Below are 27155 nucleotides of genomic sequence, written 5' to 3'. Positions count from 1 at the left end.
CTGCTCCACCACAGCGCAGCGACATATCAACACCAGCACTAGCAAGATGCGTCTTGTGTCTCAATTTCAATACTTCAACACGAAGTTGACTTTGATTTGCTCCCTCATTGCCTTGTAATTCTTTAATTATGGCCTGGAGAATTCCCTTAGGAATGTTCTACGTTGTCCCCAACATTATCCTCAGCCTGATTTGGTTCGTTCCAGAGTCTCCCCGTTGGCTCCTATTGCAGGGGCGCAACGACGAAGCCGAGGCCAGTCTATACAAGCTCCTTGAAGGACCATTTTCAGAGAAGGAGATCGACAGTCAGTTTGAGGAGCCCAAATACTCCTTTGAGATGAAACAAGAGAAGGGGAGATTTTCGCAAATCTTCCGCGGCAACCACCTCAAACGAACGTTGCTCGTAATTATTGCCAACTTTGTCCAGCAAGACACAGTCAAGCATTTGCACCATCTATATCAAATCCCTTGGCACAATCAATGCGTTCAACTTTTCCCTCATATTGGCCGCGGTCAAGATAACCGCCTGCACAGCATATCTTTTCATGGCTGATCGAGTAGGAAGGAAGTATGTCGACCTCCAGTCCTGAACATCCTTTCTCATGGGGTATAATTTTTTAACTTGAGGTTCCAGACGTCTCCTCCTGATCGGCGCCGCCGTTCAGTGCGCAGCACTCATGACTATGGGCGGCCTCGGCACGCCCAAGCCGGTCACTTATTCGTATAAGATCGGCATCATCTCTAGCCTGGCTGTCATGACGGCCGGCTTCTCGCTCGCATGGGCACCCTTAACATATGTCGTGAACCGAGCGTCACTGACACATCCTTAATCTTCTGAGCTCGCTAAATTCTTGTCTCACTGCCCCCACATCTCCCAATTAATAGCCGAGGTGTTCCCCTCATCCTTGAAGATGGCTTGATACTCGATGTCACTATCGTCATTTAGTGCTCATGATATCCTTGCTAAGGGGTACTACACTCCCATTGGATCGGAAGAAGAACTAAGCGAAAGGCTGAGACCTGGAATGGGATGTGGGGTTCACTGAATTGAGCAAAAGGACTGCGGGGTGCTGGGGAAGCCAAGATGAGGAGAATAGATGCGAATAGCATATCCCCAGAAAGCCAAGGCTTCGGCAGATGCCCCTTTGACCTTGAGAAGAGGTGATGGATGGGGAATGCGGGCAGACAAGGTGCATTGGACCTGCTATAAATCATGTAAGTACCCTTCTCTATCCTGAAGGAAAGAAAGATACTGCTTCGCCAGCGTTGTTGTTTGTGACCCTGAAGCTGCCTATCAAGCTTGGTTTGCGGCCCAATCTCTCGAGGCGGCCAATCATGGATCCAATCGAAGCAGAAGGCAACATCAACATCGATGGCAAGCATGAGGTCGAGCTAGAACACACTGAGAGACTCGGCGATGTGCAAAAGCATGAACTTCCTCCACTGACGAAAGGTCAAACTCGACGCTTCAAGACCAAGGTCGATCTCCATGTCTTACCAATGTTGGGTATAATCTACGCGATATCCATCATCGATCGAATCAACATTGGAAGTGCTAAAGTCTTGGGAATGCAGCAAGACTTGGACTTGGGAACTGGACAGCGATACTCGATCATCCTTATGTTGTTCTTTCCAGGCTATGCCATTTCAGATGTGCCGTCGAACTGGATTCTCACCAGAGTTCAGCCGCGAATTTGGCTCCCCTTCCTGACGTTTGCATGGGGTGCGGTATTGACAGGTATGAAATGAAGCTTAGAAGCGTGGTCCAAGTGGTATGATGAAGTCGATCAGAGCTAATTGTTGCTCAGGTATGGCATTCCTGCATAACTGGCAGGCGATGGTTTTCTGTCGTTTCCTGCTTGGTTTGTTCGAAGGGGGAGTCTTGCCAGGTATTACATTCACAATTGCGTGCTGGTACACAAGGACAGAATTGCACAAGCGGATCGCCGTTGCCTATGGAGTTGGGATTATTGCGTCTGCATTCGCCGGCATCCTCTCTTATGGACTCGGGTCTATGGGAGGACTCCGCGATATGAAAGGGTGACTACACATCTATTACTATATTGGCAAGTACGCTTACATCTGATAGTTGGCGCTGGGTCTTCTCTATCGAAGGAGGTGCCTCCATGCTGGTCGGTCTTATTGCTCCGTTCTTCGTTCCCAGATTCCCAGATTCCACGAAATGGATTAAGCCAGACGAAAGACAGTATCTCTATACAAAACTTGAGCAAGATCGTGGAGACTACAAGACAGGCACGGTGAATTGGTCCTCCTTTATCGAAACCTCGAAAGACTGGACACTGTGGGTTCAGGGAACGATATACGCCTTCAATGTTGGAACCGCTAATGCAACCGCCTTTTTTGCTCCGACTATTATAACAGTAAGTAACGAGCTATGTTCAAATGTCGGCCGATAGGCTGATGGCTGGATAGGGCCTGGGTTATTCCGGCCTAGATGCTAGTCTGCGTTCTGGTTACCCCTTTTTCGCCGCACTTGGTCTTATGGCCATTACTTCGACGATCTCAGACAAATATCAGCGAAGGGCATCTATATGCATCTTCAATTCAATCGTTATGATCATCGGCTTCTCTAGTAGGTCCATGACTACGCTCTGATATCATTTTCACTGCTTACCATCTCTCAGTTATGCGTCAGGGTTTATCTAACAATGTTCGGTATGCCGGTATCTTCCTGGCCACGATGGGGGTTCATTCCAACACCCCAGCACTACTAGCTTTCAACCAATCCAACATAGTCGGGTCAGCTGCGCGAGCAGTATCTGCAGGTATCCTAATTGCCTGCGGCGCTATAGGAGGGATTATTGGAAGCTTGATTTTTCGTGGTCAAGATGCTCCTTCTTATGGACCTGGAATCTATACTACGATTGGTCTAACGACTTACATGGTATTTGCTCTTGCCTTCATGGTATGGATTTACAGGAAGCGTAATAAAGCCGCGGATAGAGACGGTGTCGATATTCAAGGTGTGCCAGGATTCAGATATGCATTATGAGAATACAGACATGCTACTCAGGCTATGTTGGTAGCAAGGACAGAAGCTCATGCAGTACGGTGTAAGCTTATCAGGTGCCGCAGTGCTCCGGGCCGAGGCATCCTATGATAGGGATAGACTATGAATTTACCATGTTGTTCAGCATGTTGTCGAGATGATCCGCTCCAGGCCCTGTGATAGTTCTCGCGCTTGTCATCATTGAGGTCTTTCTATCACATTAAATGAATGTAGAGCACGCATAGTCTCGCTGGACGAGCATACCTTCGCAGCTAGCAGGAGGTATTGCATAGAGCATAAAGGGCAGTCCATGAATTGACTACATATGATTCAAAAGAATTAGGTCGAATCTTGTTCCCCTGAATCCATCAGCCTCACCAACAGTTAGTTACCTCGTCTACTTCTGACTTCGTTTCTGAACATGAACCTCAAGGCCTTCCTGCACAACGAAAAACGTAGAATGATACTGCAGTGGTCGTCCAGGATGCAGCAGTGTGATCTCGAATTCTCTGAGGATCTGGATGAGGGCCTTGTTCATCTCAAAGAGTGCAAGGTTACGCCCGATGCAAAGATGACTGCCACCGCCGAACTGTTCGCTACGTTAGAATGGTTTGACCTCTCTTTCATTTTGAGGTGGGAAAACGTACCTGGTAAAGATGAGAGCCCATGAGCTTCGCGTCGCGTTCAAACCACCTCTCAGGGCGAAAGACTTCAACGTCATCTCCAAAGACTGTCCTGTCTCGGTGCAAAACCCAGCCATTTACCGCAACCTCGGTCCCTCCGGGATAAAATTTCCCATCGATCTCAACCCCCTCCGGTGGCACATTGCGGTAAATCCCCAACCCAACGGCCGGCCGTACTCGCATTGCCTCCTTCAGGCACGCTTGGAAGTAGTCCAATTTCTGCGCTTCAGCATATGTGACAATCTCCGATAATCCTCCGGATTGCTGCGCCTTGTCGATTTCTTCCTTCAAATTCGAATAGACAGCTGGGTTGTTCAATACCAGGTAAAAGAAAGACTGCATCGTCGAAGCCGTGGAGTCAGATCCGGCAAACCTGATGAAGTTAATCGAAGCGTGCGGGGACCATATGGCTTCAGAGAAGAACTTACACCGCACCATGAGCAATGCTGAAAACATCGTTCACACTGAACTTCTCGGCGTTTCCTTCATGTGCTCGGAGTAATTCTGCCAGGAGATCAATGCCGGACGAGTCGTAAGTGCCGTCTGATTGTTTTCTCTTCTCGAGTTCTTCAACAGCAATTTTAGTCATCGTCGTCGGACTTGGCTTCCAAAAGGGCAGAAATGGTCTTAATGGGTTGTTTCGAAACAGGATGTCGAACTCGGGAATGTGCCCTACAATCCCGTCGTACCATTGCACATCATCAATATTCTTAATTGAGCCTTCAACATCAACCTCGGCCTCCAGAAATCCGAAACTCCTTGAGAAGGCGACTTCTCCAAGCACCTGGAAGTTGTCAGTTGCGGCAAACATGGTGGGGACTTCAAAGATACGTACATCAAAAGCAAAGTAATGTAACAGGTTCCCAAGATTGCAGTCTTTGGGAGTATCGGTCGCATAATTTGCCAGATGATCCATTAAAGACATGATCATCCTCTCGATTGGCTCGGATCGCTTTTGCATCTGTGCCAGGCTGTAAGGGGTGACGGCGTAGCGTTTCATTTGAGCATGCTTCCATTCGCGGACCTCAGTAAAGATATCTGGTGCGTGCTAAAATACTTATGAGCACTATGCCGGATTTTGAGTCAGAATTCATGACGCAGCCCACCTTTGGAGGAAATACGCTGTAGAACATCGTCTTATGGAAACCCTTACCAACAGCAAAAATATCTTTTGCCGCATTGGTGGAGGAAAATGATACTTCATTGGGAGCAGTGCGAACTACGGGTCCTGAAGAACACGGCTGGATTAGAATGGGCGCAGTTGAGGTACGGATTCAAACAAGGGAGAATTACCATATTTCTCATGCAGGGCGATATGGTCAAGTTCTGTATGGCCGGAATGCGTGCTCCATACTGTACATCTTAGACAGATCTTCCGGCGGACTCTGTGGTGGAACCCTCACCTTTCCATAATCGAGAACATGATGCGAGCACGGGGCCTGGAATATGACGCAAAGGTGAAGAATATCGCCTGTACAAGGCTCGAACGATGACTGAAGCGAATATCAGAAGGAGGAAATGTGCTTTGGCAAAGGCAAAAGCCTGTGCTGAAAGGGATTCGTGCGCTGAGTGCTGGTTATTCTCCATACTGGCTCGAATGCTGGTAGGTTCTTAGCAGTGAGGCACAATTCACGAAAAAAATTGCCAGATGTTATCATCATCCAAGAAGCAATCCTCCATCTTTAATCTCCTCGAGGTTTATCCCCCATACCTTGTAGGATTCTGTGGCGGAGGATTGACCCCACACAAGCCTCAACTCGTTCAGGCCAAGCGGTCGACTCGTGTATGGCCATTTGTGTTCCTGTCACTCTATGCGGAGAAGCAGCAAGTGGCCACTGGACTTCGGCAATTGAAGCTTTCCAGCAATACCTGGTAATGGCCCCTCATAGGAAGTCCCCACGCTCGTTTCCGATGGAAGACTCCAATTGGGATGTAAGTCCTAATCTGCAACGTCTAATTGGTGCTGAGGGGCAACCCCACAGCAAGCATGGTCTCTACGAGTAGGTTAGACGGTGGCTTTAAGTGCTTTTAAGTACGGGTATGGTCTCGCATTCTCGACTGTCACCCAAGAAGTCGCTCCACCAATGACAAGACAAGATCTTAGTTGGGTACAGCTTTCCATCATAGCATGCATCGAGTCGACACTGAGAAGAATGCTTGAGGAAGAGAAATTCGTTCTGTGGTCGGAATTGGCCAACCTCATCTGCTCCATGGCATTGCTAGGCAGGGGACTTCCAAACGATAGGCAACATACAGTGGCCCTTTGTCTAGCCCAGCGGAGCTATGCCTTTATCAGACCGCCTACGGAAGAAGACGTTCTCGCGAGCAGGAATGGTTAAATCCTTGGTGAGGTTTTCGCGACTACAACCCCTTGCTATGGGACCGATGTTCATTGTGAAATCGACATGGACTTGCTGGCTCCATTCGGTGGCATATATCACGGAATGAAGCGCACTTACCATCAGGTATTGGCTAGTTGCTGTGATTGCACCCCTAAGATCTTATAGTAAAACCCCAAAGCGTGTAAGGGAAAGTTTGATTCTATGGATAGATATTGGGATCGAATTGCCAGGCTTCATGTCGCCAACATAGAGCTGCATCGTCGCTGTCCCCTTTGATTCTTCGTCTAGTGCACCTGATCCTCGACTTGTGTGACCAGGACAGCCGGTTCCAATCTGAGGACTAGATCACACGAGAATCCTCCAAGCTCCGCATCTGCCACTTGATCTAGCTTGACGTCCAGAGCAAGGGTCTTGTACACCATAACAAGTTTATGACCTCCTGATTTCCCAGACTCCATAACATTGATCAATTTCTTCAACCTGATCGAAACGAAAGGATCGAATAGGCGACTCGTGATTCCTGGTACCGATCATACTATATCTTCTCAGGGCCATCTCGGTTGCATGGAACGAAACTTCATTCGCAGGGCATCCTACTACAACTAGTTTCCCTAGGGTTCGTAACATCCTTGGTGCAATGTCAAAGCCCTCCTTGACCGCAGTGATAACTGCTAGGGCGTGCACTCCTCCAGAGGCTAACTGGTGAACTGGCCGAGCAAGTCTGGATTCAATTGGCGGTTAATTATGTAATCCGCTCCTCCTTCTTTCGCACGCTCGAGGACTTCATCATTTATGCCCACCTCGATAAATCTGAATTTCAGGGCTTTAACATCCCTGACAGCTTTTCCGGGTCAGTAATTGTGCTCGTAAAGTCATGAACAACGTACCCATTTGACCAAGACTAATAACTCCGAGCTAATCTTTCTTCCGAAGCTCCGGGGGGGGAACAACGTCGTAAGCAGTGATCGCTGCACAGAATAATGGCGCCGCTTCTGTTGCGCCGTTATTCCGCTAGGTACCATCATGGCTGCGCAGTACTCCACTATACAGGAATCTGGTAGAAATCCATCTTCAACCCAGCCTCGCATCTGGAGTTTTCCGGATGTGCAGCAGCCATCATGACATTTACACCTAGGAATATCCTAATAGGCATAGAATGCTTTTATCAACCCATTAATGTCACTCTCGTTGAAGACGTCTTGGTTTCCAATTGTGACAATTTCGCAAACACCTTCGTGCGCTATGATTACTATGTCCTTGGGAATATTCGGTGTAGAGCCATCCAAGACCATCTAGCTGCAGATTATTACTCTGCCTGTGTTTCTTGAAACCGTGCATACGAGGTCAGTATGACAAGGGCCGGATGAGATAGTTCGAACAACGATTTCGTCACCCTCGGGCTCTGGAATAGGTATGTCTCCAAGGTTGACAGTGCCACTGTCGATGTGGAATTGTGCGGCTCTCATGATTGTGTCGTTTAGAAGGACATGAACAACAACCATTCACAAAAAGGTAGGATAGTCGAAGACTCGATGATGGCAGAAGATTGAAGAACACTCATATTCCTCATTGGTTGGGGAAAAAGGTACGGGAGCCGGCGTCGTAGGTGACCTTGATTCGAACACAATGATCTCTTTCCAATTGGTGAGCATGTTCTGGTAGGCAGCACTAGCATGCAACTAAACTTGGCGCCTATTATGAGAAATGTGACGGAAATCGTTGCATCTAAAGTGATATATGTGCTGGGCGAATCACGTGCGCCTCATCTCGCATCTTATATGGCAAGCGAGGTGCGTATAGTCATCCATTCTTTTCAAGGCTCAGCGTTTCAAGATGCTGGCGGTTATCGACAGGGTCTGATGCAGCCGGCTCCCCAACGTTATGACTCCTATGGAGTTGAAAGGGGTGGCATGCTGAGCTCCCGTGACGAGGGCTTGGCTGTCACAGGTGATATCCAGCCTGCAGGGTGAAGCAATGGTCCTAGATCGGTGAGTAGCTTTTGCTCGCGGGCGGTACGAGTCTCAAGCTTTCAATGATATGCTCTCGAAATTTCAAAATCTAGATCTTGCAGCTCTATTTCTCCAAAGCTTTCGACTGTGGTGAGGTCGCAAGTTGCCATTACGGACCTTAAAAAGCCCCTGCTGAGTCGTAGCCTTGTGCCAAAGTCGAGAAGAGGGAACACAGTCATGGCGCTGATAGAGGAACTGCTGAGATTCACTTCTAGTGGAAAGGTATCAAATGTATCGTGAGTACTGAAAGACAGAAAATCTGGTGTTGGACCTCGTCTTTCTTTCTTAAGGTCTTTGCGTAAATGTGAGACCAAGCCGACGACGGCACAAGGGTGAAGGTTGGAAAGTTCACTGTCCTCCTCGCCTGCTTGCAGTGATTGCTTTGTGCTATGTCTATTTGTACTTTGCTCCATCTGAGTCTGCAAAGATGAAAGAAATTGTGGTGTAGATACTGGGCTCAAATCGTATGCTACCATGGTGTTGCACAGAGTGAATAGTAGATTGAAAGTGCCGGCTGCTTGGTGATGAGGAGCGGTTGCTTCTCGGAGGTATTTATTTGTAATAGTCGAGAGATAGGACTTGAACTTTGTGAGTTTGGGTTGGTCCTGGTGGCGATCATGGAGCTTTAATTGCGATAATGCGATTGTGTCGGTTTGTAGACCCTGAATTTGCAATGTCCAAATTCGAATGCGGCGTAAGGTGTCAACGAAATCATCCTTTGCTTTAGCCAGTACGTCTTGATTGCCATGAGCATCAAACTCTGCCAGCATGTACTGATTGGAATACTCCACAGGCTCCGTCAACGCGGATTCCGGATGCGTCATTTGCAGGAAGAATTGAAAACCACCGCGCCGTTCAACCAGCTCGTGCATGGCTCTCAAATGGACAGACTGTAGATCAGTGCGCCCAATTGTGTGTTCAGCCATTTGTAGGCATATCAATCCACACAGCTGATTGTCAAACTGGGCTTCAGGATTCAGTACAAGGTCTCCGACGGTCTTGTATGCATCTGCTCGACGTCGGAAAAAGTTGGCGGTCACCTGTTCTGATCTCAAACCACATAAAATATGCTCTGCCATAGCTATATGGGTTTCAACATAAGCGGGGCTCCTTTGGAGAAGACCTCTGCCAGCAAGATGAAGAGCCGGACAATATGCGGGTTGTGCCGATGTTCCATAAACGACCTGTCTACCTTCGGTAAGGTCTATTCAAGAGTCAGCACGTGGCAGGAGAACTCACAAATCAACATACAGAAATGCAGAAGCTGTTGCTCATATGTGGACACCTTTATTGCTAGTTGCAGGAAGGGGTCTAGTATAGACTCGATCTCCTTCGCGAGGGTTGGAGGATGATACGTGTTTGCTGGTTGGTGGGATGATTGGCCTGCTGGGGCAGCTTTTTGGTGACCTTGGTTGATCAGGCTTCGACTTGTGGCTCGATGAGGTAACCGTAAGACGGAGTCTTGTGCCCCAGCTGCTTGGTCCCAGTTGACTGGCCTTAGCTCATCCCTAATCGGGTGGTACAAAACCTGGTGTTGGGCATCCGTAGGAGCAGATTGAAACAAGCCTGGTCGATCCTGTTGCGACGGGGTCTGGGGATTACTTGATAGTGTGTCAATCCTGTGGCCGTAGTGAAGCGTAGTCACTGGCTTTTTGGGGTCCGTATTCTTTTTGTTCTGGTCGCCAAAGATATCTTGGAGTTCTTCCAGAGACCAACCGGCCCTTTCATCCAATTGTGCCTTAGATTCGACCTTCTCAGCCTCGCTCTGGGTCTCACTTTCATCGATCAACAGATCAGCTGGACCGACAGAGGTGCGTTTACGCGGTCGTGCCTGCCGAGCCGTCCTACTCGACTGGGCTCGACGTTGGCTCGCCTGCTGTGCTTTGCGGTTGGCGACATGAGAGTTGATTAAAGATAATGTAGATTTCTTCTCGGGATACCAAGCACCGTGAGCGCTGGATGTAGTTACAATGAAAGTGGTTTTTTGTTCTTCCTTTGGCATCGCATCTCGTCAGCGGAGCAAAAAGCGATAGGAATCAAGCAAGATCCTCGGATTTCTCGATGGGGGAACCGTTTTTACACAAGCGACATGAGCACGATCTGGAGTGGCGTGGATCTGGCACCCGCAAGTTCACATCACCTAATGGTAGGCTACCCGAGCCCAGGAAGCTCCTGCTGCCTGGGCCTATCAAGTCACTCACCCAGACACCGCTCGGTGCTGAAAACCTTTAGCTTCATGCAGGGACCCAGAGGAGGCCTTTTACAGGTGCTCGGTCGCCAGATGGCCACTGATGATAGGCAAAGGGGCGCTTGGGCGGCAGCAGGACCAGCGCCCTAACTTAATTCCCCTTTAGTAGGACGCGTACGGAGCCCTCGGCAGAGTCTGCTCGAACATGTGTGCCTAGCGACCCAAGACCCAAGAGTACTCCGTACGACTGCCTAAGGATATGGCGTATATAACCACCTACGTCGATACGGTGCTGTGGCTTCAAAAGACGAAGGGGTCAAATTTAGTAGTGGCCAAATGGGTATCGAAGTGAAGTTATGTATGAGTATTCAGGATCCCACCTGGGGGTGTGGCCCCATTGACCTGGTGCGCACCCCCCGCAACCTGCAAGCCGCTTTACCCGTACTACCAAATAATGGACAATGGTACTATCTACTCGTAGGTGCGTGGGTGCCCCCCCGACCCTCTGCTTACTGTGAAATACTTGCTACTTCATCCTCTGTACGGAGTACGAGAAACTGGTGATTGTTCGTCCGCACTTCTGGAAGGAGAAGTAGTAAGTCCCCAGGCTCATCAGACCTGAGACTCTCCCCAGCACCATTTACTACCCCGTAATTAATATCTCACCGACTCCCATCGCCCAAAAGGTGAACATTGCGGTTACTAGGTTTGGACTAGCAGTGCTCATGTGACAAAATCATTCATCGTTCCCTACTCCGTCCTACTTCTGTCAGTTCTTTCCTTCAAATTGTGCCGGCCTTTCGGATCGCTAAGAAGAAGCCTGAATTTTCTCACACCAACTCCGCCATCACCAGCCAGATGAGCCTACGTGTTGGTGCCGCCGTCTTGAATGTTCTTATCTAAGATATATCGAACCCCCGATGGCACGTAATTAAACAAGCTTAGCCATCACTCATGGATGATGATATTCAAGCCATTCAACCAGAAGTTGAATCATGGTATGGTGCCGAATTGAGACATCTTCGTTCAGCGAACGAGCAGGTCGCCTTCTACTCGGCCGATAGTTACATCTTCAACGACGGCGTTATTCCAAGCGATGCCTCCCAGGATATCGTCCTTTACGATGGCAAGCATGAGCGTGGGCTACTTATGCCTAAGCAAATACACACGTCATTGGACCCCTTCGTAGCTCTCCCAATGGGCGTTCCAGAGCATCAGCGGGTGCGCGTCCAGTTTTGTATGCCTCAACTTATATTGTCAGCACTGCCATGCTGACCACGTCATAGATACTCAAACGCTTGGAGCTGGGATTTTCGGGGTTTCGGAATCACCCCGCTACTCTCCAACCGCAGCGACAGGCATAACCACTGCCATATACTCCGAGGTTGGCCGAGCCTGGATTTGTATCCTGGTGGATGAGACCTTGAATGTTCTGAAAGGGGGCGCTGATAACAAAGCGCTGTCCCGTCAGAGAGCGCGTGGCTACCACGAGCTCAGCAAGGCATTGCGATCTGGAGATGATCATTTTCAGGAAGCCCTTATGGGTTTGACCATATGTGGACTAAGCGAATTCCGGTTTGGGACGTCTCATTCAAGGGATATGCATGTCACAGCCGTCGATATGTTCATTCGCTCTAAAGGTGGCATCAAGGAAGCACTCGCAGCAGCACCGAATGTTGAACCGTTTTATGTCAGCGGACAGTTCGGATTTGGAAGGTGTTATTTTCCATCTGCCGAGCAATTGCAAAGCACCATTCAAAGGTGGAAATCTGATATTACGAGCATCCTCTCAAGGCCTCGGCCAAGCTGCATTGCGACACCTACCTCGTCCCCCGTTGCACCGTTTATTCGAAGAGACTATCGCACTCGCGAAGCAAGGATAATAAGACTGGCGATTGAATCCACTGACACAATCTCACCACCAACAATGTTCGCCGCATCCATGCAGTTGAGTCTGTTTCTCGAGCTATCGTGGCTGATACTACAGTTTGGCAGCCGTTTTGACATGGCTATCAACCTCTTCAAACGAATCGAGTACCTTGTTAAAGGTAGCTTCGATGGCGGGGTTCCCGGAAACAAGGCTTTCGAACTTCGTGCTGCAGCTTTCGCTACAATGGTTAGTCGCGCCCGACGGGATGTTCTTGGTAACTATTTTCCGACCCAAGTTGCAGAATCCGATGCCTGCATCACCGGCATCCATACAGATGCAATGAAGATGTTCCAATATCTTGAGCCTGAAGGACGACAATTTATTATCAACAAGCTCGCAAATTGGTTATCGCGGAAGGAATTCTCGACCTATCAGCCGGAGGCCCTGGAGTCTGAGCTAGCCGTGCTGGAAGATCAGATCACTGAAACATGGGCCAGACTCAAGCCCTGATGGTTATGGCATCAGTATTACATGCTCGACACCTCCTTCCGCGACTACTCGATCTCACATCGTTTCCTCCTGAACGGCTGGTCTCAGTGAAGGAGTTCCACGCGATCGATGATGGATGGCCTGATTCGACCGTCTTCCCTAACATCTACATGAAGCAAGCTGAGCAGCGAAAGCGCTGTCGCCTACAGTCCAACAAACTTAAGAACTCGGTGCCGGCGATACGCAGTCGTAAATAACTGTTGGGTGTACAACAATTTCTTCCATTGCCTCATTGTACGGGTCGAAGATGACTGAGGATGGTGTTCGAAAAAGATCTAGCTTAAGCAATAAGGAGATTGGTATGTCTTCATCGTCGAGTTCCTTTGTTGGCGACTGGACCTTCCCATATTCCGCCTATAATGGTTTCTATGATCAACGAGCACGTCACTTGCCAAGTTGTTACTCCCGTCTGTGTCCAGCCATTTGAGATTGACTTTGCTCCATCATTGGGCAGAGTGGTCCGCGAACGCAAACTTGCAGCACTGACCATCCAACCCGGCTGATCGATGATCTGCAACAATTGCTGTCACCGAGCTGTCGGGGGCTTCTTCGGCATGATGCTTTGGCCCAGTTCCTCCACCTGCACCAAACATCTCTTCCGTGCAAAACGAGCGGTCTGGGAGAAAGGGCTCCGCAGACTGACTCAGCCCCAACACGAGGATGTATTGTCTTAGACTTACCACACGAATGATATGAAGGATATAGGAATCAAATGGGAGTACGGCTCAATCCTCCCTCCGAGTTCGCACGATCCTCGTCTTCATGTGTTGCCGTACTGATCTGTCATCCTCTTCATATTTCTTGCAGCGTTCTATCAATACATTTACCTTTTTCAAGCGTATCTCGTTTTCATCTATCAAGGCCTACCATAGCTAGTAATGTGCGAGGAAACGGATATTGCATGATCTGCTCTCGGAACAAGTACAGTACCCGTGTATTATGAGCTAAATCGGGATACAATGACTTGGGGGAATATGCCAATTGAAGAGTCGATTGATAGTAAACCCACTGTCCTGTCACAATTGTTTCTCACATCGCAAAAGTTGTGCGGAGCTGCGCTTGTATCAAACCCGAGGTCAGCGAAGTCCGCGCCTTTCTGATATCTTCGTGTATATTTTCGTACAAGTCCACAATCATTGTAGCCGGCTAGATCAAGATTATGGGTTCTTCAAAAACAAAGTATATATGAGAAGCATACCAAGATCTCATCAAATATGGTTGATCTTTAATGCTTGTTAAGGTTGTGCTCAAACATGACAAGTGACCCTAAGGATCCCTGGGATCGTGGCTCAATAGTTTCAACAGCCAATACCCCAGCCCTGAAATTTCCAGTGGGACAATGCTTGACTTAAGGTTTACAGCAGGCCGCACATCCGCAGCAAGCAACCGAGTCTCTAATCGCTGCCTTGAAGTCAATGCAGGTGCTTCGGTGTTGCATAGTCATCCGTGTGGGGAACGCCGCCGGCTATTATAGTGTTCTCGGTGAGGAATGTTTCCATGACCGTTGTCAACGGAGTCGAAAGACCACGAACAACGTATCCTGTGCGATGCGGATTAGTTGAGAATGGATTAGCGATTGGCCATTGCAGGTGAGACCCGTTTCCAATGGGCAAATATCGAGATTAGAAGGCATGGGTACGCGAACCAGAAACATTTCATACCAAGTGGTATTTCAAGTGATGAAACCCAAGGCTGGTTGAAAGCTCTGGCCGTTTGCCATGTATTGGGTGTATTTATGGTCCAGGCATGGTGTAAGTCGCATGTATAGTGAGCAGACCGAAAAAATCGATCTTAAACATCTTTGGAAAGGAAACGGCTTCGACGTCCAGCACAGTATAGTCCATGCTCCGGGGGAACTAATGGTGGTGAGTGATGTCTCAAGTTGCAATGGAGATGTTAAGATCAATCGTCTTGGAGACAAGGGCAACGTGAATCACACTCGATGTAGTCCAATGCCCGCCTACCTGTATTGATTTGACAGCAATGGCCGTTCCAAAACGTCGGCAGTCGTGCTGACATGGCATGGTTCAAGATATGGGTCGGAATCGTCTTTAGAAAGAGATCCAATATGAGCCATTCACTTAGTTAGATCGAAGAATCATAATATGCGCACGAATTTTGAAGGTGGTTCCTTGTGCCTGAGCATCAAGCAGTCCCAGTACACTGAGGCGTATTGGCCTTTATATGGACAGTAGGAGAGCAAGTTCCAATTTTTCAGCGATTTGTCGGCCTGTGTAGCGCAGTCACTCTCCACCCTTCACGACTTCAGTTTTGTTTTCTAGTGCACAGTTCTCAAATTTCCACAGACCTTGGTAGACATGATGCGATTGGAAAGGAGGCAGGTTCTGCGTGCGACTAAGGTTGGGCTCGCGCAATATATCGGTGTGTTCGTGAAGGTTTTTGAACAACCCGTGTTCCTAAGTGGTCGCCATCTCAAGCAGTTCACAGAAGATGCTACTGAGTCTCCAGTGAGGTGTCGCCAGCATGAAGACCCCGGAGAAGAATTTGCTGAAGCCGACGAGAGTTGACGCAATTTTCGCATATGCGTATCTGGGACAATACAAGATGTAGGTGCGGAGAGAAGAGTGCCTGGCCCACGTGCGATCTGGATTAACGGACACTCTGAACGGTAATGACCGAGTCGCCAATGAGCAGCAATATCCCAGTGATCGGTTAGTCAGAGGATGAGTTTGATTGTGCTTGGCAGAATGTGAAACTTGGTCAAGTCGGGGCTGGACCGAACTTGATATGGATAGGCGTCAGGGGTAAAGAGAAGGGGGCTCCATTAGTAACTCGGCAACGCTCACGCTTAATACTTAAGATAATCACAAAGACCCACTTTCCCCTTTATCAATCCTCCGCAAAATGTGTAGATCCGACTAAAATTAGAGAGCTAATTCCTCCGGACTGCACGCAATGTAACTGTTTGCCTCCGCTCTTCGCCAACAATTTACCTCCTCAAACACCGATGTCTCTCTTCTTCCAATACGAGGCCAAGCGCAGCGAACGAGGCTTGGCGCTGCAGCTGGAGTGGTACGGCTAGTAGGCTAGCAGTAGCAGCGCAGGTTGAAGAGCTGCCTTTTGACGGTGGGCTTCTTGTCGTTCGGGCGGTCATGGTCCCAGGAGTCAAGGACAGCTCAGATTGGTGTGTGACATGAAGGATATCGACTGTGCGAGCCTGACCCTGAGCCCGAGCCCGGTCACCCGTAGACAGACTTCCAAACTCTGTGAACACGTTTTGCTGCCTTCAATGAACGACAGCTCTGCACGAGCGTCTGGTCTTGGACCTCAGAAAGACCAGTACTCCCCTCTACACGCAGCCTACAGCCAATCCAAGGTGCCATCTGATTGGACCTGCTGAAAACGCCTGATTTCCCACTTCATCTGAGCCACTCGGTCAATCTCGAGTCGCAATTTCAAAAATGTCTCTGGCCACCCAATCAGGAAGCCGTTTCCTGCACCCACTTAACCCACCTGGGGTTAGACTCCCGTGCAAGCCAAAGCCTTGCTATCCTCCTCAACATCCACTCATCCCACCCTATTCAACACCTTGCACCTGCGCACAACCTGGCTCGACGACCTGGAAATTGACCAGCACTAACTATGACGGAGGTACTCCTCCTTAGACGCGGGCCGTCCAAATTGTCAGTGGATTGGCCCCAATCAGGTGAGCTTTCCTGTTTCCAGCTATACTGCTAGACCATGCGATGCGCCCGTCACAAGACTATATCCCTCTGCTCCCGTCGCATCGTCTTCCTTCTTTCTTCTTTCCTCGACCTCTGTTCCAACTACAATCCAACAATCGACCTTCGTGTCCCTACGTTCGTTACTTTCCATTTGCACCCTGGTTCATCACGAGTCTCTCGAAGAGCTCCAGTCATTCTTTCAGAACCAAACTAAGTCACTCTTTTATCAATCACCATGGTTAAAGCTACCTCCGCCTTCGTGGCCACCACCCTGCTGGCTTCCTCAGCCATGGCCTGGGAGTCTGCTGCAACCACCACCACCACCACCACCAAACCTGTCGACCCGGCCACCACCGATGCCCCATGGCTCGATTGGACCAGCTCTACGACAACCAGCAAGGAGGTTGACCCTGTGAAGAGCACCACCACCACTGTCGACCCTTGGCTCGACTGGACCAGCTCGACCACCACCAGCAAGAAGGTCGACCCGGTCAAGAGCACCTCGACCAGCGTTGATCCATGGGCTGACTGGGCGAGCACCACCACCACCTCCAAGAAGGTTGATCCCGCAAAGACCACATCGACCACCCACGTCTGGGCTGACTGGACTAGCTCGTCCGTCAAGCCAGTTGACCCCGCCGTCACCGCCTCGACTTGGGCCCCTGTCGACCCCGCCGTTTGCGCCGCCGTCACTGTGACCTATACCGGTGCCGGATTCTGGGTTCCCGATCCCGCTGGAGCCTGGGCTGACTGGACCAGCTCTTCATCGACCACCAAGAAGGTCGATCCGGCCAAGAGCACCTCAACCACCTGGGCTGACTGGGAGGTCACGACCACCAAGAAGGTTGACCCGGCGAAGTCCACCAGCACCACGGTTGATCCCACCTGGTCCGACTGGGTTGCCTCGACCACCACAACCTTGAAGACAGTTGTCAGCACCACCACCAAGCCTGCTGCCACCACCACCGGCACCAAGCCTCCGTCTGCCGCGCCCACTTGCCCATCTGACAACAAGAAGAGCGTCCTTGCTGGTGGATCTTGCGGCTGCAGCTTCACCGTGAACTGCGGCGTTAAGGCCTCCCCAGATGCCTCGTCCCTCTTCTGGGAGAAGACTTCCGGCGGCATTGTTCCTACCCTTGCTGAATGTTTGGCTCTCTGCGACAGCAACGACAAGTGCGAGGCTGCCCTGTGGGTTGATGATGCCACCAACGGCGACTACCATCACTGCTGGCAAATCAGCGGACTCGGTGCCCCAACTGGTGAGGGTGTTGCTCAAATCTCATACAAGGGTACCTGCTCCGGCAAGTGCTCTGAGTCCTACACCAAGGCATAAGTTCGTTCATGGGATGAGAGTGTTCATAGCGGGTCTCTCGACAGGAATGTCAATCTTCTAGTTTCAATTGCATAATTTTCAACACCCATGTGCCTGGAGAATGGATAGGCTTGGTGAACTCGAATTTAATGGCTGCATGTATAAATTCTTGAAGTCTCTTTCTCGAGAACAGGCAAAGATATGTGAACGCGGCATGAAAACGGGAACAGTGGCGTGCAGCCAAAAGCCACAATTGCAGACGAGTCCTACGATCTTGATAATTATCGTTTCCAAATCCAATCCCTCCATGCTGCAATTAACGCGTATCTGAGCTGCATTATTCTGGTTCCTGACAATTTCTCCGGGGGAGAGCACCCAGCGTTAGAGCAGCTAGGAGCAGCCAGCTTTCTAAATCCATTGGCAGCACAATTTTGCCCGCAAAAAACCATCAAGTTCGTTGAACCAGTATGTTGAATCCTTCTGCATGAACGAAGCTACAGTCGAAAGTTAATCGGGCCAGATCGAGTAGCCTGAAATTCTTAAGCCTAAACATCCTTCCTATCTAGGTTCTCGGTTTTCGGTACTCCGTCTCGAGTTCTCCGAGTCCCCCCTTTCCTTGCTTCAATAACCAAAGTTTGGGAGTATCAACCACAGTAAATGTTACCATGTCCATGTGTCGTCCTAGCCCAAGTAACATCTCTCACACTCCATTTCTCATTGGCGCTGGTGTCTTATAGGCGTCTTCCCAGAATTTTGCACTGTCTTCTCCTAGCCATCTCTGACTTTCATTTGGCCAGTCTGGCTGCTTTCTAAAATAAAGGTTGTCCAGGCTCAGTTCCACACTTTGGCCTGTCATTTCGTCGTTGTCGATAAAAGTGTCGAAAGCTTTCAAGACAGTGCTCATCGGAGTAATATGCTCCTTTGGGAATATGTCTCTGACATGTGGAGGACACAGATTCGTTACTATAAATGCAGGACAGATACAATTCACCGTAATTCCCTCTTTGACCAAAGCTGGCCCGGTCGCCCTGGTGAGTCCAACGATACCATACTTTGCAGCAGTATACAATGGATTGCTTTCCATGGAACTAGACAATGTTAGATTGGTATGGTGTATCCATCTTGCTTCACTTACTATAACCCAGCAGATGAAGAAGTCATAACGACCTTGCCTCCCTTCTTCTCATTCTGTCGAGCATAATACTTGAAGAGCCACAACCCCTGAATCACAGCGTCGAGGTCCACTTGCATCGTCTTCAGATTCAGTGGCCTCGGAGCACCATTCTCATCGACTTCCATAGTTTCGTTCTTCTCATACAGACTCTGTCGATCATCGATACCTGCGTTTGCTGCGAAAAAGTCCAGTCTCCCACCGCCCCATTTGAATGCCGTTGAAAATAATGCGGCCTGTTGCTCATATACGGATATGTCAACCTTCTGGAACAATGTATCAGAGCCAAGTTCCGAGCGCAGGCGATCACCTTCTTTCTGATTGACATCAGCCATTACCACTCGATACCCACGGCTGAGCAGATGTTTGGTCACAGCAAGCCCGATGCCTGAGGCGGCCCCGGTTACAATGGCAACTGGCTTCGTCATCATAGCTATCTGTCTGGTCAGTCGGATCAAGAAAGTTTCAACTAGCAATTTGACAACAAAGTCTGATGCTGTCAACTGATATATTATGTGCCCTGACTCCTTAAGGCTAAATGCATCACCACAAGTCGTCCTCCTGTCTGATCAAACAAATGTGGGGTTGTATGTTTGCCTAATGTGGAGTTCCCCAAGAATATGATCACCCCCACAAGTTCATGCTCCAACACCCACCCCACAGCATCTGCATCATCCCAGCGAGAAATCTTTAACTTTTGTACCACGGTCATAGAAATGACAGCTAAATCTCGCACATGATTACTTCTCCTCTGGGGGTTTTCCGATCGGCCCATCTTCACATTCTCTCGACGATATATGTACCTGCATGGTGCCCCAAGACAAGGCTATGGTGAATAAATAACAACTCTTGTCTTGGTGAATCGGTAACAAGGAGACAATACTCTCTTTCTCTCTTTCCATCTCCCCATACTCAATCTACCAACAAAATTATGACAACAGCCTCAGACCCATGGGTGATTGTTGTTGGAGCAGGGCCTTCCGGTCTTCTCCTAGGACTGCTCCTAGCACAGCAAGGGATCGCTGTGCACCTTATTGATCAGTCTGATAAGCTTGATGAACAACCAAGAGCAACTCATTACGCCACGCCAGCCGTGTCCGAGCTGAGGCGAGCTGGTGTCACAGACGACCTTCGTGCAGCAGGATTCATACCGAATACGATATGCTGGCGGAAGTTAGATGGTACTTATCTTACCGGTCTGGATTCCAGGGTTCTTGGGGATGATCCTGATCGGATGATATGCCTACCATTGAATAAAGTCTGTCAAATACTGTATAACCACTTGACTCGACATCCATCTGCGACGGTGTCTTGGGGACAAAAGGTTGTCTCCATTGGACAGGACGAAAATACGGCCTGGGTAGATGTTGACACGCCGCAAGGCCAGAAGACTCTCCACGCGAAATATATTGTTGGATGTGATGGTGCGAACAGTCGGGTACGGCGCTCCCTGTTTGGAGACTTTCCTGGCAAAACCTGGGACCAGCAGATAGTTGCTACAAATGTAAGTGTCATTCCTGTCAATCAAATGGTCGTTACCTAACTGTCCGAGACATACTACGACTTCGAGAAATTTGGCTGGGAGGACTCGAATTTCATAATACACCCTGAGCACTGGTACATGGCTGCCAAAATCACCAAGGATGGTCTCTACCGCGTGACGTATGGGGAACTTCCTGGTCTTACGAACGAAGAACTACGTCAACGTCAGCCAGAGAAGTTCAGAACCATGCTGCCAGGCCACCCTGAACCGGAAGAATACAACATTGTCAATTTCAGTCCTTATAAGATTCATCAACGCGTCGCCCCTAGCATGAGGGTCGGAAGATTCTGTCTAGCTGCAGATGCCGCACACCGCAAGTCACTTCTCTCCCCTGTCGGTAAAACATGCTCCTAACACTCTCAGTATGTAATCCTTTCGGTGGCATGGGATTGACCAGCGGCATCGTCGATGTGGGTGGGCTATTTGATTGTCTCCTCGGGATTCACGAAGGCGGTGCCGACGAGTCGATATTGGACAAGTACTCTGAGATCCGGCGTCAGAAATACCATGAGATCATTGATCCCATTTCGAGTCAGAATATCCTGCGGCTGTTCGACCAGGATCCAGAGACGGCTCTCGAAAACGACGAGTTCTTGCAAATATTGAAGCGAGGAGAGCAAGATCATGACTTTGCCAGAGAAGTTCAACTCGGTATCAACCGCTTGAAGCATGATTTCACTCAATACTATCACCAGCCTCTAAGGACTGGGACTGACAAGTTTGCCGGAAATCTCTCTCCAGCGCATGATATTCCCCTCCAAGCAGCTGCTATTGGTGTAGCAGATTGAGAAGCTACAGTACTTGAATATATCTTGGAGAGTACCGCGGTATTGCAGAGCTGGATACGAGCGAGAGCTTGACGGGACGTGCACGTGTAAGACTGCTTGAAGTGGAATCGCTCGTACTTAGTACCTTGAGAATTGCAGGCTCATAGCGAGATTGGAGCAGCCCTCGTTTGAACTATGCCTAGACGACAGACAAGAGTTGCGGCACTTGATTTCAAAGAATCTTATGACAATATCCGGAGGAGGAAAATATGAGCAATTCGATTGGCATCAGTATGCGAGCGGACGTGCTCCTCAAGAGTCCATCAGCGCTAAGTACCAGCATGTACATCTACTGTGCAGCCACTTGCAATCTACATCCGTACAACAATCTTTTTGGCGGATACTCCTTTCTTCTGAAGTTCGAGTGCGTCTTGAACCACGTCGAGCCCACCGGTCAAAACCCTAGGCTCTGGCTTGGCTCGAAGTGCGCCTGTTCGCAACCCGGACTCAACAAAATCTCTCCATACCGTTATTCCAACATGATCGGGGACTAACCCGGGATTGGAGGCGTAGACTGTAGTAGGCATCAGTAATTGTGACTGACAATCTGGGCGGTGGAAAACTCACCCATAATCGCGTTCACATTTTCGGGAAGGTCATTTGGTGGCCACAAAACAGTTGAGAAGATTCCACCACCAAGTGACGACAGAATTGCCGCACAAGCCCTGATAGACGACTCTTCGCCAATGGAATCGCAAATCCCTGCCACGTCAAACCCCTGGAGCCTTCCTGAAATCTTCTCCACAACCTCAGGGTCGGTATGATCGAAGACCTCTTGAGCTCCCAAGTCTTTGACGTATTCGTGATTGCGCTTGCTGGCCGTGGACACGACGTCGTAGCCTGCGGCGACAGCAAGCTGGATTGCTGTGCTTCCCATTGACGAGCTACCTCCCCAGATGAGAACTGTCTTGCCCTTCTTCTCAGCATTGCTGCTGGTGGGAAGGTCAAGCTTCAGAATCTCAAACAGGCCTGTGATGGAGGTGGACAGGCCAAGCGGGAGGACGACTGCGCTTTCAAGTGGAACGCTGTCAGGAACCTTCGCAACAACAATCTCGCGACAGGTCGTGTAGTGCTGAAAGCCACCGTGCCTTGCTCCACCAAACATCAGGCCGAGACAGTGGCTAGGAGTCATAGTTAGAGGATAGCCAAAGAAAGAGTGGAATTGAAAGAATGGCTGCCTACCCGATAACTCGATCGCCGTCCTTGAAGCGAGTGACTGCATCTCCTGTCTTGACAACAATCCCGGCGACATCGCTCCCAAGGACATGCGGGAACTGCAATGGGAGGTAGTTGAAGTCTTGCATCTGCGACGATTTAGCCTTTTGGTACACTTGCACCCCGGTTGGATGCAGACCTACCTTCCACTCAGAAGGATTAATTGCAACATATTCAACTTTGATGACCACTTCATCAGAGGCTGGATTGCTCTGGTCGGGCCCCGGTCCGACCTTCAGTGGCTTCGTATTTGCGGCAGTCTGCCATGCGGCTTGATTGACGAATTGAGTGCTCATGGTTCCCGATTGCGTTCGTGTATGGTTGTTCTTTAGTGCTTAGCTGTTGGAAAATGGAATGATGCTGTAGCTGAAGTTGTATGTTGTTCGATTGGGAGTGTGGAGTCCTCCCCAGCTTGTTATATGCGTTTTCCACATCGTCGACGCTGAGTTCGAGCTTACAAAATCAGAAGTTTGCATTAAGGGATTTTGTCAGAAATTGGTTGCTGCCTCTTTGGTCTTGAGAAACCTGTACTGTGGATCGTGATGAATGCATTCAGGAGAGCGTCTAGAACTGAGAGCCTTATGCAAGCTTGGCCCTTATTGACCTTACATAATTTATGCAAATGCAAGTGCGACACGTAATCAGGCTGAGCGGGTTCAGGTGCCATTTGAGCTCAACTAGTTAAGGCCCCCAGACACACGTTTGTTATGATGGCTTCCCAGTTAATCTTACTGCAGGTATTGAACTTGATTTCTCACCTCGGAAAGTCCTATAAATATCGAAGACTTTGCACGTGCTGCGTAGGATGCTCGTAAGGAGGAATATCCGGTGATAAGACAGCAAGCACAGGAGATCGTTGCCCTCTCTCGAAGCACAGAGTATCAATAATGCACAATGTCCTATCGCTTCTCAGGCGGGGGACAAAACCATACCCGTGGCTATTGCAGTCCGCGTGTTTGGTCCAAAGGGCACGTCCGGGCGCATGAACAAGTGTTCAGGTGATGAGCCCCCGACTATTCAGCAAGATCGAGCAGGTTTTCATGTGTTTTGTTGGATGATATATGCATATATATATATATATATCTGATCTTACAATTCTGGTGTATAATAAGCGGTCTGGCCTCAATGTTGACACGATCGCAGGTGATAGGTGGTGTTGTTTTCCTTTCCACACTGCTCGAGGTGCAGCCACTGTCAGCGATAGCGGTCCAAGTCATGGATGTAGTAATGAGAGCTTTTGCGGTCTCCCTAACAACGCCGGTCTGCCGAAGGGGTTAAAAGAAGCCGAGGGCCCTTGGCCACACACTTTGGGGCCTGTACCCAACAAAAAGAGACATGTCTTCAGTAACAGCTCCTTCGGTAGCATCCATCCCGATGGGTATGATACGTCGTACTCCGTACTCGGACTGGACGACGAGCGTTGCACACCTTCGCATCGGCCCAATAATACGGCCTGCTCGCTCCTAGCATTGAACCATACTAAGATGCCCCCGGACTTGAGCGGTAGGCAAGCACCGAGGGCAAGTTTGAGTTCCGCCGATGCAAATGCCAGCTCTGCCTTGCCAGCGGATTCCAGAGTCTGTTCAGCAGCATTCCAATAAGTGCCGTACTGTATTTGTACCTTCCAAACAACTAGGCCTCATACCTACGAGTACCGTCAGATGTGTCTCCGTCCTTCAGATGTTGGACGTATCGCGGCCCACGGGTTGAGACGTTGCCGTGCCCGAACATCTCCAGCGTATGTCGTGGAACGTCCAGCATCACTAACTAATGTTCGCTTGACTAGAGCCCACTGACCACTCTCGATCTGGACAAACACCACCCAAATTGCTCAACAATTTTCGAGCACTTTTTGTTCATCTGCAGTAACTGAGGTTCTCTCTCTCACTCTTCTTCCACTTTACCTACAAAGCACCGGCTGATTGTTCTACATAGTTCTCTCGGTAGCATTTGCGTTCGATAGCATAAGACAACTCCCGAGCTCTCCTCATGAAGAGTAGGGGCTTCCGGGTCATCATCAGTGGGGGAGGTATTTGTGGACTCACATTGGCAAATGCGCTAGAACGCGGGCGAGTTGAGTACATCCTGCTGGAAAGTCGCGATGATATTGCACCACCTCTAGGGGCATCGATTGCCATCAACGCAAATGGTTTCCGCATACTTGATCAGTTAGGCTGCTATGATCGAATTGACTCCAAAACGGCACCTTTCGACTACATCCGAACATACCTTCCGGATGGAAAGTTGCAGAGAAATGTAGATTCGCCGCTATTGACCCACAAAAGGTATGCCGCAATGTTTTACGTTGATTGCGTTCAGTATCTAATACTTGACTCACGTCCGAGGTCAGGCTTGGCTATCCATTCAGCTTCATGGAAAGAACGTTCCTTCTCCAATCCTTGTACGACAATATCAGCGACAAGAGCAAGGTTCTACTCAAAAAGAGAGTTTCCCGTGTCGACCAGGAGCACGATGGAGTCACCGTTCACTGCCAAGATGGCACCAAGTACGAAGGAGATGTCGTTGTTGGCGCAGATGGTGTTCACAGCGCAGTTCGTGGGGAAATGTGGCGGCATATGAATGTTGAGCATTTCCCATTAGCGGAATCTGAGAGATCGGGTAAGGAAAGCCCATTTTTCGAACCATTGTCAGCTAATGTCCAAAGCAATGACCTCCACGTACAAGGCAATCTATGCTATTTCGAAACCGACAAAAGGGCTTGCGGGAAATACCTTCAACCAGGTCGTGGGATATGACCGTTCGATGCTTTACACTACTGAAAAATCAGGAAGAATATTTTGGTTCCTTTTTGAGAAGATGGACAAGAAATACCGGTACCCGGACATTCCTAAGTTCAACAATGACGATACTGAAAATATGATCCGTCGCCATCTTGACATTCGTCTCAACGAGACTTTGACCTTGGCAGACCTTTGGGAGAACCGAGTCCAGTGGAACATGGCTCCACTTGAAGAAGCATTGCGTAAACAATGGACCTGGGGTCGATTCGTATGCGCTGGAGACTCGGTCCATAAGGTATGCATACTACCATGGGACATGATCTAGTGCCTTTGCTGACAATCTCTAGTGGACTCCTAATCTCGGAGCGGGAGGCAACCATGCTATTGAAAGTGCCGCAGCACTTGCTAATGCGCTTTATGATCTGGCAAATCACTCCAGTCCAGCTACACTGAAAGATATACAGTCATCATTAATCGGCTATCACTCTCATCGCAAATACAGAGCGAAGAAGACTTATCGAGTTTCTAACATGGTGACGCGTCTAGAAGCAATGAGATCCAGAAAAGCACGGTTTTGGGTGTTTTGCCTTCAACCGACACTCGATGGGTGGGTCGGAAACCGCATGAGCGACGAACTTATAGGTGCCGAAGTGATCAAATTTCTGCCTTACCCCCAGCGAGCACTTACTGGAACGATGGGCTTCAATCCGAATTTCTCAAATGGATATCCATCAAAACTAAAGCAAAGGATGCTGCTTGCCCTACCATTGATTTTGCTTGCTATCTTCGCCTACACCGTACTTGCTGGCATTGTCTCCTCTGTTCCCTTCTCCATTGAGGTTATCAAAGCAGCCGAAAGTGGCTACATTCATTTAGCTGGAACCGGTTGGAAACTTCCGATGGATACATATCCTTTCAACGTTCTTACCACGGTTTTTGCGCCTTCATTACTCAACATCGACCCTTCACAGCGGCTACAAGCACTTGCATTCCTGATCGATTTGAATCCGATGTGGCTCATCTGGATGCTCGAAAGCCACCGCAGAGCGAACGTAGCATCCCTGGCGAGTTTTATTAGCTATCCACTTATCTATGGAATCGCTTTCCAGATCCTGGGAATCGGTGTCGTTGGACCGGTTTGGTTCTTCCTACATTACATGCAGAGCTCCATTCGCAATTTCATCGCCCCCGACTTGCGGATGATCGATACAGCAGCCTCGAAAACTGCCTTGCTCGCTGTTCTCACGGGATTGACGACACCCACTCTATTGATGTACCTCCTTCCGGACTATGATCAACGCTTGACAATTAACGCCGTATGGCAGGCGTTCCCAATCACGACCATACTCCTTCATTATATCCTGCGCAGATTCACCGTAAAAAACACTATGAAACATGACATCATTTGGAATGTTGGAGCCGACCTACCTTTTGTCAGACTCAGTATCCAGATTGCTGCGGTAATTTCGACTCTATGTTTTAACTGGGTTCGATGGATATCTGCTGGTCAGTTCTTCAGCATCTTTATGCCACAATGGTCCACAGTAACTGCAGCATTACTTTTGAAGCCACTGGGGTTGAACTTGGTCGATGGCATGAGCCTTTTTCTTCAGATTGATGAACTTAGTATCTTCGCCGCAGCATTCCTATGGTTGGCTCTTCTGGTCCATGATCTAAAAACGGAGGAGATGACTAAGATCAGCTGGCTACAAGCACTCGTAGTAGGCATCATTGGAACTTGTTTGCTAGGTCCTGGAGCTCTTTTCGCACTTACATGGCTCTGGAGGGAGGAAATTATGGCAAATAAGACTTTGAAGGGGGCCATCATCTCGAAAACCACCAAGTAAAGACATGGGCTCATAAATTAAACTTCAACGACTTGAGCGATTGAGATACGCCATGAAGGGCTAATATACATATATGTCAAACATCATCGATTTATTGCTGCCGATGCTCTGACCAGTAGTAGTCCTACGAATGCTCATTTTCATCGGTATCTTGAGTCGTGGAT

At 49.2% G+C, this 27155-nt stretch overlaps 11 protein-coding genes across 11 annotated transcripts; 6 read left to right on the top strand and 5 right to left on the bottom strand.

The window, feature by feature from the left end:
- Positions 1-128: 128 nt before the first annotated feature.
- Positions 129-828, top strand: A1O9_06028 (uncharacterized protein; the record flags this gene model as incomplete). Its single annotated transcript, XM_013405241.1, has 3 exons — positions 129-401; positions 436-566; positions 633-828. 3 exons carry the CDS (start codon positions 129-131, stop codon positions 826-828), a joined length of 600 nt encoding a protein of 199 aa, XP_013260695.1.
- A 505-nt stretch (positions 829-1333) lies between these two features.
- On the top strand, positions 1334-3011 carry A1O9_06027 (uncharacterized protein; the record flags this gene model as incomplete). The annotated part of the gene is made up of 5 exons (XM_013405240.1): positions 1334-1736; positions 1807-2038; positions 2088-2379; positions 2432-2591; positions 2644-3011. 5 exons carry the CDS (start codon positions 1334-1336, stop codon positions 3009-3011), a joined length of 1455 nt encoding a protein of 484 aa, XP_013260694.1.
- Positions 3012-3405: 394 nt separating this feature from the next.
- Positions 3406-4871, bottom strand: A1O9_06026 (uncharacterized protein; the record flags this gene model as incomplete). Its single annotated transcript, XM_013405239.1, has 5 exons — positions 3406-3597; positions 3656-4064; positions 4120-4475; positions 4527-4739; positions 4845-4871. The coding sequence occupies 5 exons, from the start codon at positions 4869-4871 to the stop codon at positions 3406-3408; spliced, it is 1197 nt and encodes a 398-aa protein (XP_013260693.1).
- A 1822-nt stretch (positions 4872-6693) lies between these two features.
- On the bottom strand, positions 6694-7499 carry A1O9_06025 (uncharacterized protein; the record flags this gene model as incomplete). Its single annotated transcript, XM_013405238.1, has 3 exons — positions 6694-6867; positions 6914-7325; positions 7374-7499. 2 exons carry the CDS (start codon positions 7497-7499, stop codon positions 7176-7178), a joined length of 276 nt encoding a protein of 91 aa, XP_013260692.1. The 3' UTR covers positions 6694-6867; positions 6914-7175.
- A 563-nt stretch (positions 7500-8062) lies between these two features.
- On the bottom strand, positions 8063-10044 carry A1O9_06024 (uncharacterized protein; the record flags this gene model as incomplete). Its single annotated transcript, XM_013405237.1, has 2 exons — positions 8063-9246; positions 9294-10044. 2 exons carry the CDS (start codon positions 10042-10044, stop codon positions 8063-8065), a joined length of 1935 nt encoding a protein of 644 aa, XP_013260691.1.
- Positions 10045-11184: 1140 nt separating this feature from the next.
- On the top strand, positions 11185-12610 carry A1O9_06023 (uncharacterized protein; the record flags this gene model as incomplete). Its single annotated transcript, XM_013405236.1, has 2 exons — positions 11185-11467; positions 11517-12610. 2 exons carry the CDS (start codon positions 11185-11187, stop codon positions 12608-12610), a joined length of 1377 nt encoding a protein of 458 aa, XP_013260690.1.
- Positions 12611-16570: 3960 nt separating this feature from the next.
- Positions 16571-17668, top strand: A1O9_06022 (uncharacterized protein; the record flags this gene model as incomplete). The annotated part of the gene is made up of 1 exon (XM_013405235.1): positions 16571-17668. One exon carries the CDS (start codon positions 16571-16573, stop codon positions 17666-17668), a length of 1098 nt encoding a protein of 365 aa, XP_013260689.1.
- Positions 17669-18347: 679 nt separating this feature from the next.
- A1O9_06021 (15-hydroxyprostaglandin dehydrogenase (NAD)) lies at positions 18348-19246 on the bottom strand (the record flags this gene model as incomplete). The annotated part of the gene is made up of 2 exons (XM_013405234.1): positions 18348-18735; positions 18783-19246. 2 exons carry the CDS (start codon positions 19244-19246, stop codon positions 18348-18350), a joined length of 852 nt encoding a protein of 283 aa, XP_013260688.1.
- Positions 19247-19749: 503 nt separating this feature from the next.
- On the top strand, positions 19750-21149 carry A1O9_06020 (uncharacterized protein; the record flags this gene model as incomplete). The annotated part of the gene is made up of 3 exons (XM_013405233.1): positions 19750-20322; positions 20371-20698; positions 20725-21149. 3 exons carry the CDS (start codon positions 19750-19752, stop codon positions 21147-21149), a joined length of 1326 nt encoding a protein of 441 aa, XP_013260687.1.
- A 350-nt stretch (positions 21150-21499) lies between these two features.
- On the bottom strand, positions 21500-22699 carry A1O9_06019 (uncharacterized protein; the record flags this gene model as incomplete). Its single annotated transcript, XM_013405232.1, has 4 exons — positions 21500-21702; positions 21756-22309; positions 22371-22492; positions 22547-22699. 4 exons carry the CDS (start codon positions 22697-22699, stop codon positions 21500-21502), a joined length of 1032 nt encoding a protein of 343 aa, XP_013260686.1.
- Positions 22700-24392: 1693 nt separating this feature from the next.
- A1O9_06018 (uncharacterized protein) lies at positions 24393-26991 on the top strand (the record flags this gene model as incomplete). The annotated part of the gene is made up of 4 exons (XM_013405231.1): positions 24393-24688; positions 24754-25022; positions 25069-25439; positions 25492-26991. 4 exons carry the CDS (start codon positions 24393-24395, stop codon positions 26989-26991), a joined length of 2436 nt encoding a protein of 811 aa, XP_013260685.1.
- Positions 26992-27155: the final 164 nt, after the last annotated feature.

The sequence above is a fragment of the Exophiala aquamarina genome (genome assembly GCF_000709125.1).
Source record: "Exophiala aquamarina CBS 119918 chromosome Unknown aczIA-supercont1.4, whole genome shotgun sequence".
Lineage (NCBI taxonomy): Eukaryota > Fungi > Ascomycota > Eurotiomycetes > Chaetothyriales > Herpotrichiellaceae > Exophiala > Exophiala aquamarina.
Note: the sequence above shows the minus strand (reverse complement) of the source record. Positions and strands in the feature narration are given on the sequence as shown.